General features: G+C 38.2%; 1 protein-coding gene across 4 annotated transcripts in view; it reads right to left on the minus strand.

Annotated features, from left to right (window-relative positions):
• LOC106603662 (opioid-binding protein/cell adhesion molecule) overlaps window positions 1–20596 on the minus strand; it is a 473472-nt gene that overhangs the window by 81312 nt on the left and 371564 nt on the right. For all 4 annotated transcript variants that reach the window (XM_014197606.2, XM_014197609.2, XM_014197608.2 and 1 more), the window contains one exon: window positions 15796–16028. In XM_014197606.2, coding sequence (XP_014053081.1) covers window positions 15796–16028 — 233 coding nt within the window. The remainder of the gene's footprint in view (window positions 1–15795; window positions 16029–20596) is intronic.

Here is a 20596-nt window from a genome sequence, read left to right on the forward strand (position 1 = left end):
TTCAGCATATACATATATATATTTGTCTGCACCACATATTGTCTGCTCGGTTAAGGTTCAATCCACATAATATACATATTAGTTCCAAGCTCGGTTATTGTCTGCTCGCCACTGGCTATTAATATTTGTCTGCTCGCCACATACATATTGTCTGCTCACACACATACATATACATATATCTGCTCAAGCACATACATATTGGTTTGTCTGCTCACATATACATATACATATCGCTTCACATATATATTAGTTCCGTTCCGCTCACATATACATATGTCTATTTACATATATGTCTATTCACATACATATTCTGCTCGCCACTATTTACATAGTTGTTTTCTCTCTACATACGGTCTGCCCGCGCATACAGTTAGTCTGCTCAACACATACATCTCGTTTTCTCACATATATATATATATGCCGTATATTTCGTGCTACATTGTTTTCTGTCGCTGTTCGAATTTCCTATCGTGTTGACTCTTTGCGTATTGACATATTGTGTCTGCTCCGAAATATTTCACCATTATTTGGTCTGCTATTATTCGTGCTATTGTTAACTTTTGTTCTCGTTCATAAATGTTGTCCGCTGCTAGTTATATTTCGTTCCAGCCGCATATTATTTTGTTGTTCGTTCTGGTCTGCTGGGTTATTGCTGTCTGCCCGCTTTATTATTATTGTTTTTGTCTGCTCACATATTACATATGTTGTCTACCACATATTATGTTCTGCCCACACATAGTTGTCTGCTCACAATACATGTCTGCTCCGTTATTATATATGTCTGCTCATACATATCTGCTCACATATACATATTGTCTGCTCAAGACATACATATATTCCTGCTCACAACACATATACATACATAGTTCACCAAGGTTATTGCTTGTCTGCTTCATTACACATATATTATTGGTTGTCTGCTCAGCATATATATTAGGTTCTTGCTTATTATTGTCTGCCCGCTATAGGTCTGCTCGCAGGCACATACATATCAAGCTCACACATACATATCTACATCTGCTCAGGCATATTATTCCGTTGTTGTCAAGCATATTTTATCAAAATCCGTTCACAATATTACATATTCGTCCGGTCTGCCCATGCGTTGGTTCCGGACATATTGTGGCTATTCGTATTTAGTCCACATGGGTTCGTTATTGCCGTCAAGCATATTGTTACATATTGCCGTCTACATATTATTGTCTCGTCACACATATTGTTGGCTATTCAATATCACATATTTCATCATATGTTCAAGATATTGTGTATTCATATACACCCGTTATGTCCACATATATTCACATATTATGTTCATATTATATGTTCCGATATATTGTTAATACATATTGTCTGTTCATATAATTATTCACCAAGATATTTGCTGTCTACCACAAACATATCCGCCACATATATATGTCTGCTCAAGTTAATTGTTGTTGTCTGCTCATATATTGTCTGCTCTAATAATGGTCTACATATATGTTCCCCCATACATATTTGTTCATATTATATCTACATTGTCTACATATATATATATATATTCATATATATATATGTCTGCACATATATATTTCATGTTATATATGGTTGGTCTGCCCACATACACATGTAAATTGTTCAATTATTATTGTTGTTATTGTCTGCTTTCCACATATATGTCTGCATATTACATGTTGTCTGCTCACATACATATTATTATTGGCTATTATTGTCTGCTCGCCACATACATGTCTGCCCGCTATTATTATTATCTCGGTCTACACATACATATTATTATTAGTTCATCACATATTACATATATTAGTTCCGTTCTTACATATATCTGCTCACATATTCTGCTCTGCTATTACATAGTCTCGCCCATATGTCTGCTCACATATACATGTCTGGTTCGCTATTGTTGGTTGTCTGCCCACATGTTATCCTGTTCTGTTAATATTCACATTATTCAAGTTCGCCACATACATACATAGTTCACATACATACATATCTGCTCCGCCACATAGCACTATTATTCAGCCTTAAGATAGTTATTGTCTGCTCGCATATATATCTACATATATATATTCATATATATGGTTCATATATTGGTTCATGTTATTGTTCACATATGTTCCACATATTACAATATGTCTGAGCATATATATATATTTCCCATATATATATATCTTCACACAGATATATGTCGTATTGTTTATATTATATATATATCTGCATCGCTATATATGTTCATATTATTCAGCACATATATATAGTTCATATGCTGCCACATATATATGTCGATATATTATTCGTTTACACATATTAAGGCTCATATATATATCTGCTCGTCGTTAGCATATATATATATATATATCTCTCGGTTTGTATTATTATTTCACCACACATGTATGGCTATATATATTGTTGGTATATGTCTGTTTGCTATAGTTGTTATATATTGGCGGTTCGCTATACATGTCTCCACATATATTCTACATATATATTATCCTCCGCTACACACAATGTTTCCGCTATTATGGTGCACACACTATCCGTCGCCACATATTTATTGTCATATTCACACATATATGGTTCGTTTCACATATATCTGATATATATATATTCCACTATATATATATATCTTCCTCACATATATACTACACATGTCTGTATGTTTGTTCATTATTGTCTACTCCACATATTGGCTACATATTGGTCTGCTCGTATGTTGTCACATACAATATTATTGCTGCCGCTCCAAGCATATACATATTATTGTCTGCTCAAGTACATATAATATATATTTGTCTTGCTCAAGCTACATATATATGTCTGTTATAGTTATATGTCTGCTCACATATATATATATATTTCTGTTTATATATATATATATCTGCTGTCGGGTATAATATTAGGTCCGCTCACATATATATCATATCTTCACATATATATTGTATCGTTATATTAGTTCATTATTGTCTGCTCACATATTATACATGTCTGTCGCATATTAGTTGTCTACATATATATCTGTCACATATATACATCCATATATATCTTCACATATTAGATTCTGCTCACATATATATATATCTGATACATATCGCTCACACATTATTATTCGTTCGACACATATTGTTGCCATGGTTGTCGTTCATTATTGTCCACCCGCATTGTATTAATTGGTCTGCTCGTTATTATTATTATTGTCCGTTCACACATTCATGTCATATTACATTTATTCCGTTCTATTATTGTCCTAAATAGTATTGTCTGTCTGCTATTATCCAGATCGCCATATCTGCTCACATATTATCCGTTCCGCTATTATTGTTGGTTATTAGTCCGCCCGTATTGTCTGCTATTATTGTCTTGCTCTTGTTCACATTATTGTTGTCTACATATTGTCTACGCCCTCCATAATACACATTACGTTGCCCGCCATATTATTACAATATTATTATTATTGTCCGTAAGCATATTACACATACATGTCTGCTCGGTTATTATTATTGTTCAAGACATATATTTATATTATTGTTGTTGCTAAGATATATGGTTGTGGTTGTCTGCTCGTCACATATTTGTTCCTGCTAATTATTACACATATTGTCTGCTCCGCTGGTTGGCTATTACTGGCTGTCTGCTCGCCATACATACGGTCTGCTCACATACACACATATCTGCTCGTTGTCCGTTCAACCACACCATATTACACATACATTTGTCTCGGCTCCACTATTATTGTCTGCTCCAAGACATATTATTATTATCCTTGTCTGCTCAGATATATGGATCCGTCGTAGTTGCTGCCCGTCACATATTATTTCTATGTCACATATTACATATATCCTTCGCTATTATTGTCTGCTCATATTACATATATCCTATTCACATATTAGTCTTATATATGTCTGTTCATACACATATTGTCACAATTATTGGTATATTCCACTATATTATTGGTCCGGTTCGATTATATATATGTCATTATTAGGTTCATCCATATTATTATTGTCTGCGTTCTATTATTATGTGGTCTGCTTCCATATACATATGTGTTGCCTATTCACATATTATTATTGTCTGCTCAAGCATATTGCTGCTCATATATGGTTGTCTGTTTCACATGTTGCTGCTAACACACATATGTCTTCGTTCACATGATCTTGCTCGCCATATTCACATGTCTGTTCGTTATTAGTTATTCGTTATTGATATCTGGCATATTCGTCTACATATTATTCATATTGGTTAAATTGTCTACATATTGTCTGTTACATTATCTACATGTTCACATTGGTTATATTATGTTCATATGGTTCGAAGTATATTGTTGTTCACACGTGGTTACTATGTCACACGTATTACACATCGTTATTATTGTTCATATTGTGTTCATCATATATTGTTCACATATTATTCAATCCTACAGCTGCACATATTGTCCGCTCACTATGTCTGCTCGCGATACATATTTATTGTCTGCTCAAGCATATATATCTGCTCACATATCTTCTTACGTCTGCTCACATATACATGTCTGCTCATACATATTCACATACTAATATTCATGAAGTGTTGGTTGGTTCACATATTACATGGTTCATATTAATATACAGGTTCAAGGTTCATACATATCCACATACATATTGTCTCAATATATATCTCACTCGCTGGTCTGCTCACATGTCTGCTCACATATTATCTGCTCACATATTATTGTCTGTTCATGAGTTATGTCTGCTCACATATTAAGGTCTGCTCACATGTCTGCCTGCCATATACACATACACTGTCTGCCTGCACACATACAACATGTTCTGTCTGCTCAAGCTATTATTCTTGCTCTTAAGTCTGCCTATATGTCTGCTCACACATGTCCGCTACATATATATTCACCTACATATATATATGGTTCACTATGATCTTATTTTAGTTAAGTCGCTATTCATATATATGTTCGCCCATATATTATTGTCTGCTCAAGCATATTATTCCGTTCACATATACATATCTGTCCTGGGATATTGCTGTCTGCCATATTGGTCTCACACATTAACCATATTATTGTCTGTTGCACATATATATGATATTGGACATATATCTGCTCACATATATATCTGCTCACATACGTGTTATTGTCTGCTCACATCTATATATGGTCCGCTCACATATTATTATGTCTGCCTAATTGTCTGCTCGTTACTGTCTGCTCACATATATATATTGTCGCCTACATATTAGTCCGTTATACATATATATGTCTGCTCAATGCATGTCTTGCTCACATACATATGGTCTGTCCACCTACATGTTATTGTCTGCTCAAGCATATATATGTTATCCATATTCCGTCTGGGTATTATCCATATTAGATATTATTCCATATATATTTCGTTATTAAATTGTATATAATATTGTCCATATTTCTATTCACATATACATACTGCTGCCTATTAATGGTCTGCCTGCTAATATTGTCTGCCAAGCTATTATTACATGTCTCTCACCACATATTATTCATACAGCATATTGTCTAGCTCACATATACATATCTGCTCACATATTATTATTATATATCTCCACATATCTCAAGGATATTGTTATTGTCCTAAGCACATATATATTAACCTATTATTGTCTGCCCGAATTGGTATATATTGTTTCGTAATAATATTATTATTGTCTGCTCGCGATATCACCATATTGTCTGCCATTAACATATTTTAATATTATTTTGCCCAATATTATTATTGTCTGTTCACATATATTGTCATTATTCCGTTTCACATATGTTAAGTTCCACACAAGTTCACAGTATATGTCGGTTAACATAATATGCTTATGTTGCACTTTCAACATAAACATATTATTTTTGCTCATATATAGTCACAACGCGTATATATATTATATTGTCACAATATGGTCTATTTTGTTCATATATTGTCTGTATGTCTGTCTAGCCATATTATATTATTATCGCTCACATATTAGTTTGTCGCATAGTGTTGCTCATATTGATTGTCGCGGCGCGTATTTCTACGCATACATTGTCTGCCCAATTATTATGTCTTTCAACATATTATTGTCTGCCCCTCTACACACATATGTCTGCTCGGGTTATTATTATTGTCTCGTTACATATATGCATCTTGCACACATAATGTCCGCTAACATATAATATTACATGTCTGCTCTGCTATGATTATGTTGCGCTGGGACATTGGTATTGTGTGTCTGCTCAAGACATATTTGGTTGTTCCACATAATGCCTTACATTATTGGTCTGCTCGACATATTATTGTCTATTACTATTATCTCCACATATATGGTTCATATTATTCCATAGTCAAAATAAATATATAATTATTGTCTACATGATCAGCATATACATATATTATATATATATTCAATATGTCTGTCTACAACATATAATATGTTCGGATATATTATTGCTTATTGTCCATACATATCCACGATCTTTGTCTATTGTCCCCGCTATTACGATATCTGCCCGCCACATATGTCTGTCGCATAATACTTGCACACATTTGCTACATATATTGGTCCGCATTATATTGTTGTTCGCAATAATCACATATATCCACGGTTCGTCGCATATTATGGTATTGTCTGCTCATGCATTGGGACTGTTATTTCACATTGAATACATGGTGAAGCATATTGGGTTATATGTTAAGCATATATTCATATTGTTCATGTCACATATTAACTTCACATTTGGTTACACATTGTTCAAGATACATATTCCCATATTTAATAATGCATTTGTTAATATATATCCACAGAGAGAGTAGAATGTAAGCGATATATAAGAGAGTCGAGAGAGAAGTCGACGAAGGGAGAGTCGAGAGAGCCGACGAGAAGAGTCTGCTCAAGCGCAGAGAGAGTGAGAGTCAGCGAGACAGACGTCTGCGAGAGAGTCGAAACAGAGAGAGAGAGAGTTGCTCGCGAGAGAGAGTGTTATAAGAGAGAAAAAGGCAGAGAGAGAGCTTATTTCTACATATTATATATTCGGCTATATTACATTATTACTGTCTTGCTACACATATATGCCATACACAGTCTGTTTCCGGCATATTATTGGTTCAAGTTCGCCATATATTATTCGTCTGTCTTTATTATTATTGTTCTACTATTGTTGCTGTTGGTTAACTATATTGTCTACATATTATTCACATATTGTTCACATATTATTATTGTCTGTCTACACATATATATATATATATATATGTTCTGCTCACAGTATACATATCTCTCAAGCATTATATATATATGTCTGCTCTACATATATATATGTCTGCTCACATACATATATACGTCTGCTCATATTGTGTTCTGCCCGCCATATATGGTTCAAGGCTCACACACATAGTTATTGGTCTGCTCTGCTATTATGGTTCAAGCATATTCCTCACATATTGGCTATTGTCTGCTCAAGCCATTATTGTCTGCTCACATATATGTCTGCTCACATATACATATATCTCTACACATAAGACAGATGTCGAGCAGAGATACACAGAGTTATTGTCGAGGCGCTTCCAAGAGACACAGATTTCTGCTCGAGCGAGAGAGACAGAGAGTCGCTCACAGAATGCCTATAGCTCACAGAGATCTCGAGAGATTGAGCCACAGAGAGTCGAGAGGGAGAGAAGTCGCGAGCATATTGCACCAGGAGAGAGTACAGATCTGCGCGAGACAGAGACAGACATGCCGAGCTCGACTTGTTAGTCTAGCCGACACATATATATATCTTTTTATATAAGGTATTATTGTCGTTTCGGCATGTTATTGTCTCCGCTTATATTGGTTTGCGCCAATTATTACATATGCCTCATTCATATTTTTGCACGTTATTAATATATTTCATATATTACCATATTCTTTTTTATTGTCTGCCCGGGTTATATATTAATTATTGTTGCCCGATATTATTGTCGCTTTTGTATTTTTCTATATAATAGTTGCCCGGATATTCCTACATATTATTGTTCAACATACACACATGTATTATATGGTTCACCACATTACATATATATATAGTTTGCTACGCTATTAGTTGTCTGCCTCACATATTGCATATATATTACGCTCATGGATATATATATACATATTCTGCCATATATATATTAGTGTCTGCTCACACATATATGCTGTCTGCATCACTACATACATGGTCTGCCCGCATATTGTTCCCCTTCACATATCGTTCACTACATACATAGTTTCCACACATATATATATATTGCTACTGTTGCTCGTTTTATATATGTCTGCTCACATATATATTCCTCATATTATTATTGGGTCTGTCTACATATGTTTGTCTGTTATTGGGTATCAGATATATTCATAAGGTTCACATATTATTACATATATATTCGCACATATATATCATATATCTACATCCACACATATGGTTAGTTTACATATTATGTTGTTTTCTAGCTCAACATATTATTATTTTTCATTCATTACTGGTTGCCCAATCCACATATTAAGGTCTTCAGGTTGATACATATTTCTGTCTGCTCGTTATTACATATTTGTTTGTCGCATTCGATATAATATTTGGTTCAGTTGCCTGTTACTCTGCTCGGATTATTATTATTGTCTGCTCGGCAGATATGTTGTTTTGTTATTATATATCTTTGTTGGCATATACATACATGGTCGCTCGTATTAATGTATCATATTGTCTGCCCGCTATTATTGGCTATTGTCTGCCCGCACACACATATCTATTATATTGTTTTATTGTTATGTTAATATTATTCCGCATTAGCATTCGTCTACATATTGTCATTAATTGTTCCATATTGGTAGCTCGCTTCAATTGTTCGGTAGTTGCTTTTTTGTTCAAGCAGATTATTATGTCTGCAGGTCTAGGTATACTACTGTCTGCTCAAGCATATAGCTGGTCTGCTACATACATATCTGCTCACATTTCTAATATCATATTCATATGTTGTTTACATATATGGTTGCTCACATATTCGCTTCGCACATACGTCTATGTATCTGCTCTGCGCATATTAGTTCGTTTCCACATATTAGTATCAAGGCTCGCTATTGTCTGCTCGCTATTATTGGCTCACATATTAAAATCACATATTAAATCACATATATTGTCTGCCATATATGATTTGACTGCCCAATATATATCGTTAATCGTATGTTATACATATATGTTGCTCGTTTCACATATATGTCTGGTTTGTTCGCTATTATTGTCTGCATCACACCATGTCTCGTTCGCAATTATTATTATTGTCCGCTCATATTACATGTTGCAATAATAATATATTATCTGATCCAGCACTATTGTCTCTCACATATATACGGTAATTTTGCCTTTGTCATATTGTCCCTATTTGGTTCCTCATATTGTCCGTTCACATATTGCTATACCTGGTACATATTCCACATAGCTGCTCGCTACATATATTGTCTGCTCTACATATATATATAAATGTCTGCCTCACATATTGGTCCCACGATATATATATTGTCTGTGCACATAAGGTGTTATTACGTACAAAGGTCTGCTCCCATTCATATTATTGTTCTTCACATCTATGTCTGCACAATTATTAACGTTTATTGGTTTGCCCCACATATATTATATTGTTTCGCATATAATAGTTTCTCATATTGCGGTACATTATATGTCTCCCATTCTATTATTATTCAACTTATATATATTCCGTCATTGTTGCTCATATGCTATTAGGTCCGCTACATATTCCCAATTACTGCATATTATTGTCTGCGCACACATATGCTCGGTCACACATAATATAGTATTCTCACACATATATATACCTTCTCACACATATATGATATATTCTAGCTGTGACTACCTACATATTAAGGTTATATTTTGTCTCACATATATATATACGTTCACACATATTCTGCCAACATACATGTCTACCTGCTCACATGTCTACTACATTGTCTGCCTGTCTGCTCTGCGACATATGTCTGCATCATAGCATATATATATTCTGTAAGACATGTATGGTATATATATATCTGTCGTAAGTGAGCCCATATATATATATTGCTTGGTTCGAGAGAAGTGTTTAAGAGAGAGAGATATATATATTTCTGTTCTACATATATTGCTGTCTGCTCAACATATATATTATGTCTGCTCACGTACATCCCGCCAAAACACATATATTGTCTGTCTCATTACATATGATTCGGGTTTCACATATGTCTGCTCAACACATATACATATTATCCGGCTCACATATGGTTCACATATGATGTCTGCTCGCAGGTATTTAGCATTATGTCTGCTCTACGAGCCCATCCATGTATCTACTCATGTTCGCATTATTGTCTGCTCATGTCTGACATATATGTGTCTGCTATTCATATTATTATTTTGCCACTGGTTTTGCGTTCATTATGGTCCCCACACATACAGTTCTGCACATAGTTTCTCGCATATTATACATATTGCTATTCTTCACATATATTATTGGGTTCATAAAATATTATCTCGTTCATATTTTTTGCAACATATATTTATTCGCGTCACAGATATTGGTTTTTTGTCTGTCGTATTATTGTCACTATTCACATATTCGATTCTTATATTGTCTCCATATTGTTACATATTAGTCTACATATTACATTCTCAATATTAGTTCACATATTCACATATTTATAGCTATATTGTTCATATCATATGGTTTCTGCCTCCACATATCTGTCCTCCCATATATCAGTTATTACATACATGTCTGCCAAGGTATTATTGTCTGCTCTAAGCATATTATTTTGTGTATTATTATTGTTTCCCATATATGTCTGTCTGATATGGTGTCGCTCACATAGCATATATTATCTGTCGCTATTATTGTTCATATTGGCTATTATTATATATTAGCCTCGCTATTATTATTGGTTATTCGCATATTATTGTCTGCCCGCCACATATTGTCCCGCTCACATATTAATGTCTGCTCGACATTATTGTCTGCTCAAGCATATTTTGTTTTGCTAATTATTATTATTATCTGGATATGTTCCGTTCTCACATATATATTGCTGCTAAGTTATTAGTTGTCTGCTTACTATATGTAAGCATATTGTCTGCTCACATATATATGGGTCTACATATACATTATGGTTCGCATATATTCACATAGATATATATATGTCTACATATTATTATTGTCTACACATATATATAATAACTACATATTCCACATGGTAATAGTTCAATGTTTATTTTAATATTATATACATATATATATACATGTTCACATATATTCGAGCCACCATATTGGGTTCAACTTGTCTACATATATTATTGTCTGCTCACATATACATGTTGCTCACATACAATAAGTCTGCTCCCAACGTCTGCCCGGTATTATTGTCTGCTGCCACACATATCTGGTCTGCTCGCTATTGTCTTGCTCACATTATCTGCTAATATTGGTTCGCTCACATAACATTATTGTCTGCTCCCATATTCGCACAACATAATATCTGCTCAACACATATATTCAATTATTCCTTACGCATACATATGTCTGTTCACATTATTATTGTCTGCTCACATATGTTGTTACATATATATGTTTGCTCATGGATATATATATTTACAGTGCCACAGCATATTAGGTTCACATATTGTTCGTATTCATATCTATATTTATATATATGTTATTTTCATCAAGCATATATATATATTCAACATATATGTCTCAATATAAGCTTCACATATATATTATATATATATATATATATATAGTTATCGCATATTATTCACATATATATATATATATATATATATATACACATATATGTATATGTTCATAAGTTCCATAATATATTACATAATATGTGTCTATTCACATATCAATCTGTTCGCCCGCTACTGTGGTAGTCTGCATCGCACATATATGTTGCCCGCATATATTACAGGTTTGTTCTCTCATTGTTATTGTCTGCTCATATTTGCAGATTTCTATTTCTCCTGTTCATATATATATCTGCCTGTTGCTCGAGCATATCTCATATTGTCTGCTCAATCTGCACACACATATCTGCTCAATGTTCGCCCCCGCTATTATATTCATATTATCTCAAGCACATAGGTCTGCTCTTACACATTAAGGTCTGCCCAAGCATATACCGTTCACACAAGCATATGGTCATATTTCCGTCGTCCTCATACATATTCGAGACATATTATCCGGCTTAACATATTCGTTTCACATATATATCCATATAAGGTCAAGCTACATGTTCTATATTATCATACATATGTTTTATGTCTTCAACATATTCTGCTTGGTTGCTCATAATTTCACATACTGTCTGCCCACAATATATTTTCTAGTCGCCGAGTGGCGAGATATGTGCTGCCATATGTTAAAAAGATGTGCACATATATATTGTCTGCCCACGTATAAGGTTGCATAATATTATTATCTCTGTTTAAACATAGCATCAAATCTATATATTTTGCTACACAGTACCGAGCATATATCCCCATATTGTCACACCATCGTCGTTGGTTGCCCGGCTATTATTGTCAAGCATATTGGTCTTGCTCACATATGGGTTTGCTCGCATATTATTGTCTGCCGCACATTATTGTCCGCCCGGTATATTAAGGTCGTACATATTATCTGCTCACATGTATGGTCTACATATTAGTGTCCGCACATATCATGTCTGCGTCGCTCACATACATAAGGTTGGCATATCCGCCACATATATGTCTGCTTGCCACATAGGGTTGTCTGCCCGCTATTACACGGTTATTAAGCTCTCACATTATCTGCTATTATTGTCTGCTCGTATATATTATTCTACATACATATCCCATACAATCTACACATACGCATATTGTATAGTTTACATATGGATATTATTCTTCTATCATATTGTTCTGCTCACATATATGCTCATATATCGGCATCTATCCATATTCATATATTCAGCTATTATATTGTCTGCTCAAGCCCACCATATATGTCTGCCTTATTATTGGTTGTCTGCTCGCTATATTGTTGCTCAGTTTATTGTGTTGCACTCTCATGGCTCCTTATTATTATGAGGTTCACATATTGCTCCATTATTATTGTCTGCTATATTAGTTCATCCCCACATACATATATGGTTCGCTCGGCATATTGTTATTCATATTATTGTCCGTAAATCGCCTTTATATATATCCACCACAATTCGTCATTCGGCACATATTGGTCTCGCCCGTCTGCCGGTTATGTTATTCTGTTGCGCTATTTGCTAATTTGTCTGCTCCACAATATTGTCCGCCCGGCTTATTATTGTCGTCGCCACATGTCCGCTCGCTATTGTTGTCCGCCCGTTATTAATATCTGCATATTGTCTGCCTCATATATATTCACATACATATTGTCCATATTAGTCTACATATATTAACATATTATTGTCTAGAGAGAGCCAGAGAGAGAGAGAGAGAGAGCCTAGAGAGAGTCGAGAGAGAGAGCTTCGAGAGAGTCGAGAGAGAGAGTCACGAGAGAGAGAGAGAGAGAGAGAGAGAGAGAGAGAGAGAGAGTCGAGAGAGAGAAAACAAGAGAGAGAGCTCTGAGAGAGTCGAGCCAGAGCCTGAGCGAGAGAGAGAGAGAGAGTCGAGCGAGAGAGAGAGAGCTCTAGCGAGAGAGAGAGAGTTCTGACAGAGAGAGAGAGAGTTTCAGCAGAGAGTCGAGCTGAGAGAGCATACATGTCTGCTCAAGGTCTGCCTGCTATTGGTTATTATTGTCTGCTCACACATATTATTGTCTGCCTGCCACATACATACTGTCTGCCCAAGATGGTTATTATTATCTGCTTCTGTTAGTTATTGCTGTCTGTCTGCTGATACATATCTGCTCAAATATAAGGTCTGCTCACACATGTCTCGTCTACATATTATTATTGGTTCCGTTCGCTATTATATATAGCTGAGCGAGAGAGAGAGAGAGAGTCGAGAGAGAGCTCGAGCAGAGAGAGAGAGCCGAGAGAGAGAGAGAGAGCGGAGAGAGAGAGAGAGAGCGAGAGAGAGCCGAGAGAGAGAGCGAGAGAGAGAGAGAGAGAGAGAGAGAGAGAGAGCCGAGAGAGAGAGCGAGAGAGAGAGAGAGAGAGAGAGCCGAGAGAGAGAGAGAGAGAGTCAGAGACGAGAGAGAGAGTCGAGAGAGAGAGAGAGAGAGAGAGAGCCGAGAGAGAGAGTCGATACACATATGGTCTGCCATGGCTGGTCTGCCTTGCTGTCTGCTCACATTGGTTACATGGTCTGCTCGCCATATTATTATTCACCCATGTCTGTTCATATCTGCTCACATATTATTATTCTGCTCATACAGCATATACATGTGTCCAGTATGCCTATATAGCTATTGTCTGCCACATATCATATATACATATCCCCATCTCCGTCTACATATATATATATATTATGCTCCAGTATTCGTTCACATATTTATTTTATGCTCCATACATATATCTTCAAGCATATATATATACATGTCTGCTCTCGTATTATATATGTCTGCTCACATGTTGGCTGCTCACATATGGTCTGCCCGCCATATCGTCTGCTCACATAGCTAAGCTTAATCATATGGTTCACATCCACATATATGTCTGCTCTCCTATAAGCGCCACATATATATGTTCTATATTTTCATATATATATATGTCCATATATAATATCTACATTCACATATATCGTTATAGCCTGCACATGTTGTACATATTTCACCATAATATCACATATAGCGCATATATATGTCTGCTCGTTATATATTTCCATATTGCTCAACACATTATATATATATTATATATATATATCACATATTATTCTATATTATATATGTTTCCCAGAGAGAGAGAGAGCGAGCAGAGAGAGAGAGTAGAGAGTCGCGGAGAGAGAGAGGTAGAGCCAGAAAGAGATCGAGAGAGAGGAGAGGAGGGCGTTCGAGAGAGCTTAGAGAGAACTCTCCATGTATATATTGTTTTCAATCTTCATGGAGTTCCATATATTATAGACGATATACGTCACACAGAGCTGCGGCTATATTGTTTCGCGAGAGAGAGTCGAGCGAGAGAGCGGAGAGAGAGAGAGAGCCAGAGAGAGAGAGAGAGAGTTGAGCGAGAGAGAGAGAGAGAGTCAGAGAGAGAGAGAGAGAGAGTCAGTGAGAGAGAGAGAGAGAGCGAGAGCGAGAGAGAGAGAGAGAGAGAGAGTCAGAGAGAGAGAGAGAGAGAGTCGAGCGAGAGAGAGAGCGAGAGAGAGAGTCGAGCGAGAGAGAGAGGTCGAGCGAGAGAGAGTCGAGAGAGAGTCGAGAGAGAGTCGAGAGAGAGAGGTCAGAGAGCAGAGAGAGAGAGAGAGAGAGTAGAGAGAGAGTCAGAGAGAGAGAGAGTCAGAGAGAGAGAGAGAGTCAGAGAGAGAGAGAGTCGAGAGAGAGTCGAGAGAGAGAGAGAGAGAGAGTCGAGAGAGAGAGAGAGAGAGAGAGAGAGAGTCGAGAGAGAGAGAGAGTCGAGAGAGAGAGAGAGTCAGAGAGAGAGAGTCGAGCGTGAGAGAGTCAGAGAGAGAGAGAGAGTGAGAGTCAGAGAGAGAGAGAGAGAGTCAGAGAGAGAGAGAGAGTCGAGAGAGAGAGAGAGAGAGTCGAGAGAGAGAGAGAGAGAGAGAGAGAGAGAGAGTCGAGACAGACAGACAGACAGACAGACAGACAAAAGCTATTTTGACAACATCTGCCCAGACAGTATCTAGATTCTCAGGCTTTGGCTTACCTTGGATGAGGATGTGCACTGACGTCGTCCTCGGTCTCCTGCTCGTCTGCACCGCACAGATGTATGGGCCCTCGTCGGTCATGTCCACGTCCTCAATCTTTATGGTGAACTCCTCCTGATTGAGTGTAACAAGACTCACCCTGGGATCCACCGACCACTTGTCCTCGCCGGCGTACAGTATACTCGACCGGTTGAGCCAGGCCGTGTGTGTGACGATGTCCCCCTGTGGGCACCTGGAGGACGAGAAAGAAAAAAACATTGCCAAATCAAACACAGCAGGTGAGAGACCACAGTAGGCCCCATTTGCGATTTCACAGCCTTCAGAAAAAGTATTCGTCTCCTTTCTGATTTTCTCTATTTTTGATACTGAATGTTATCAGATCTTCAACCGAAAACTAATATTAGATAACGGGAACCTGCATTTACAAATAACGAAACAAATGTATACTTATTTTACAATTGGCCCAGCATCGTCCGGGTTTGGCCGGGGTAGGCTGTCATTGTAAATAATAATTTGTTGTTAACTGACTTGTCTAGTTAAAAAGCATAAATAAAAGACAAATTATTTATTTAATTAACAAAGTTATGCAACAACTAATTCCCCAGTGTTTAAAAGTATTGCCCCCTTACACTCAATAACTGGTTGTGCCACATTTAGCTGCAATGACTGGAATCAACTGCTTCCTGTAGTTGTTGATCGGTCACTCACATCGCTGTGGAGGAATTTTGGCCCAGCCTTGCATGCAGAAGTGTTTTAACTCGTTTGTTTTATCTGTTTTATCTGCTCGTTTCAAGTCCTGCCACAACATCTCAATAATGATTAGGTCTGGACTTTGTGTAGGCCATTCCTAAACTTTTAATTTATTGCTTTTTAACCATTTTCATGTCAACTTGATTGTATGTTTTGGATCATTGTCTTGCTGCATGACCCAGCTAAGCTTCAGCTCACAGACGGATGGCCTGACATTGTATTGTAGAGTTCTCTGATACAGAGCAGAATTCATGGTTCCTTATATACTGCTAAAAAAAATAAAGGGAACACTTAAACAACACATCCTAGATCTGAATGAATGAAATAATCTTATTAAATACTTTTTTCTTTACATAGTTGAATGTGCTGACAACAAAATCACACAAAAATAATCAATGGAAATCCAATTTATCAACCCATGGAGGTCTGGATTTGGAGTCACACTCAAAATGAAAGTGGAAAACCACACTACAGGCTGATCCAACTTTGATGTAATGTCCTTAAAACAAGTCAAAATGAGGCTCAGTACTGTGTGTGGCCTCCACGTGCCTGTATGACCTCCCTACAACGCCTGGGCATGCTCCTGATGAGGTGGCGGATGGTCTCCTGAGGGATCTCCTCCAAGACCTGGACTAAAGCATCCGCCAACTCCTGGACAGTCTGTGTTGAAACGTGGCGTTGGTGGATGGAGCGAGACATGATGTCCCAGATGTGCTCAATTTGATTCAGGTCTGGGGAACGGGCGGGCCAGTCCATAGCATCAATGCCTTCCTCTTGCAGGAACTGCTGACACACTCCAGCCACAAGAGGTCTAGCATTGTCTTGCATTAGGAGGAACCCAGGGCCAACCGCACCAGCATATGGTCTCACAAGGGGTCTGGGGATCTCGTCTCGGTACCTAATGGCAGTCAGGCTACCTCTGGCGAAGCACATGGAGGGCTGTGCGGCCCCCAAAGAAATGCCACCCCACACCATGACTGACCCACCGCCAAACCGGTCATGCTGGAGGATGTTGCAGGCAGCAGAACGTTCTCCACGGTGTCTCCAGACTCTGTCACGTCTGTCACATGCTCAGTGTGAACCTGCTTTCATCTGTGAAGAGCACAGGGCGCCAGTGGCGAATTTGCCAATCTTGGTGTTCTCTGGCAAATGCCAAACGTCCTGCACGGTGTTGGGCTGTAAGCACAACCCCCACCTGTGGACGTCGGGCCCTCATACCACCCCTCATGGAGTCTGTTTCTGACCGTTTGAGCAGACACATGCACATTTGTGGCCTGCTAGAGGTCATTTTGCAGGGCTCTGGCAGTGCTTCTCCTGCTCCTCCTTGCACAAAGGCGGAGGTAGCGGTCCTGCTGCTGGGTTGTTGCCCTCCAACGGCCTCCTCCACGTCTCCTGATGTACTGGCCTGTCTCCTGGTAGCGCCTCCATGCTCTGGACACTACGCTGACAGACACAGCAAACCTTCTTGCCACAGCTCGCATTGATATGCCATCCTGGATGAGCTGCACTACCTGAGCCACTTGTGTGGGTTGTAGACTCCGTCTCATGCTACCACTAGAGTGAAAGCACCGCCAGCATTCAAAAGTGACCAAAACATCAGCCAGGAAGCATAGGAACTGAGAAGTGGTCTGTGGTCCCCACCTGCTGAACCACTCCTTTATTGGGGGTGTCTTGCTAATTGCCTATAATTTCCACCTGTTGTCTATTCCATTTGCACAACAGCATGTGAAATGTATTGTCAATCAGTGTTGCTTCCTAAGTGGACAGTTTGATTTCACAGAAGTGTGATTGACTTGGAGTTACATTGTGTTGTTTAAGTGTTCCCTTTATTTTTTTGAGCAGTGTATAAAGACAAGTCGTCCAGGTCCTGAGGGAGCAAAGCATCCCCAAACCATCACACTACCACCATGCTTGACCGTTGGTATGAGGTTCTTAATGTGTTTAATTTATTTTGTCGCCAGAGATAATGGGACCCATCTAATCCAACAAGTTGACTCAAGTTTGACAAATAGCACCTGAAAGCACTTGGATGATCATCAAGACTCTTGGAAGAATGTTCTATGGACAGATGAGTCAAAATTATTACTTTTGGACGGCGTGGATAGGCCGTCATTATAAATAAGAATTTGTTCTTAACGCAATTGCCTAGTAAAATAAAGATTAAATTAAACAACAAAAAAATGTATTGGTCCCATTAAACGCAACATGCCCATCTATGGCCAAGGCTTTCGACTCTGTCAATCAACACATTCTTATCGGCAGACTCAACAGCCTTGGTTTCTCAAAGGATTGCCTCGCCTGGTTCACCAACTATTTCTCTGATAAAGTTCAGTGTGTCAAATTGGAGGGCCTGTTGTCGGGACCTCTGGCAGTCTCTATGGGGTGCCACAGGGTTCAATTCTCGGGCCGACTCTCTTCTCTGTATACATCAATGATGTCTCTCTTGCTGCTGGTGATTCTCTGATCCACCTCTATGCAGACGACACCATTTTGTATACCTCTGGCCCTTCTTTGGACACTGTGTTAACTAACCTCCAGACGAGCTTCAATGCCATACAACTCTCCTTCCGTGCCTCCAACTCCTCTTAAATGCAAGTAAAACTAAATGCATGCTCTTCAACCGATCGCTGTCCGCACCTGCCCACCCGTCCAGCATCACTACTCTGGACGGTTCTGACTTAGAAAATGTGAACAACTACAAATACCTAGGTGTCTGGTTAGACTGTAAACTCTCCTTCCAGACTCAGATTGAGCATCTCCAATCCAAAATTAAATCTAGAATCGGCTTCCTATTTCGCAACAAAGCATCCTTCACTCATGCTGCCAAACATACCCTGGTAAAACTGACCATCCTACCGATCCTCGACTTCGGCAATGTCATTTACAAAATAGCCTCCAACACCCTACTCAACAAATTGGATGCAGTTTATCACAGTGTCATCCGTTTTGTCACCAAAGCCCCATATACTACCCACCACTGCGACCTGTATGCTCTCGTTGGCTGGCCCTCGCTTCATACTCGTCGCCAAACCCACTGGCTCCAGGTCATCTACAAGTCTCTGCTAGGTAAAGCCCCGCCTTATCTCAGCTCACTGGTCACCATAGCAGCACCCACCTGTAGCACGCGCTCCAGCAGGTATACCTCACTTGTCACCCCCAAAACCAATTCTTCCTTTGGCCGCCTTTCCTTGCCTCCCTTATCCTACCTCATTTGCACACACTGTATATAGACTTTTTCTACTGTATTATTGACTGTATGTTTGTTTATTCCATGTGTAACTCTGTGTTGTTGTTGTGTGTCAAACTACTTTGCTTTATCTTGGCCAGTTGTAAATGAGAACTTCAACTACCTGGTTAAATAAAGGTGAAATAAAAAAAAAATCCAAAATGTAGCAATTTCAAGGATTTCACCGAGTTACAGTATAAGGAAATCAGTCAATTTAAATAAATTAAATCAGGCCCTAATCTATGGATTTCACATGATTGGGAATACTGTTGGCCACAGATACCTTTTAAAAAAGGTAGGGGGTGGATTAGAAAACCAGTCAGTATCTGGTGTGACCACCATTTGCCTCATGCAGCACGACACATCTCCGTCGCATAGAGTTGATCAGGCTGTTGATCGTGTCTCCCATTCCTCTTCAATGGCTGTGCGAATTTACTGGATATTGGCAGGAACTAGACATGTCGTACATGTCAATCCAGAGCAGCCTAAACATGCTCAATGGAGACATGTCTGGTGGGTATGCAGGCCATGGAAGAACGGACATTTTCAGTTTCCAGGAACAGATCCTTGCGACATGGGGCTGTGCATTATGCTGAAACATTAGGTGATGGCGGCGGATGAATGTCACGACAGTGGGCCTCATGATTTCATCACGGTATCTCTGTACATTCAAATTGCCATCAATAAAAAGCAATTGTGTTCGTTGTCCGTAGCTTATGCCTGCCCATACCATAACCCCACAGCCACCATAGGGCACTGTGCTCACAAAGTTGACATCAGCAAACTGCTCGCCTACATCACACCACACACGTGATCTGCTGTTG

This window comes from Salmo salar, chromosome ssa04 (genome assembly GCF_905237065.1).
Source record: "Salmo salar chromosome ssa04, Ssal_v3.1, whole genome shotgun sequence".
Lineage (NCBI taxonomy): Eukaryota > Metazoa > Chordata > Actinopteri > Salmoniformes > Salmonidae > Salmo > Salmo salar.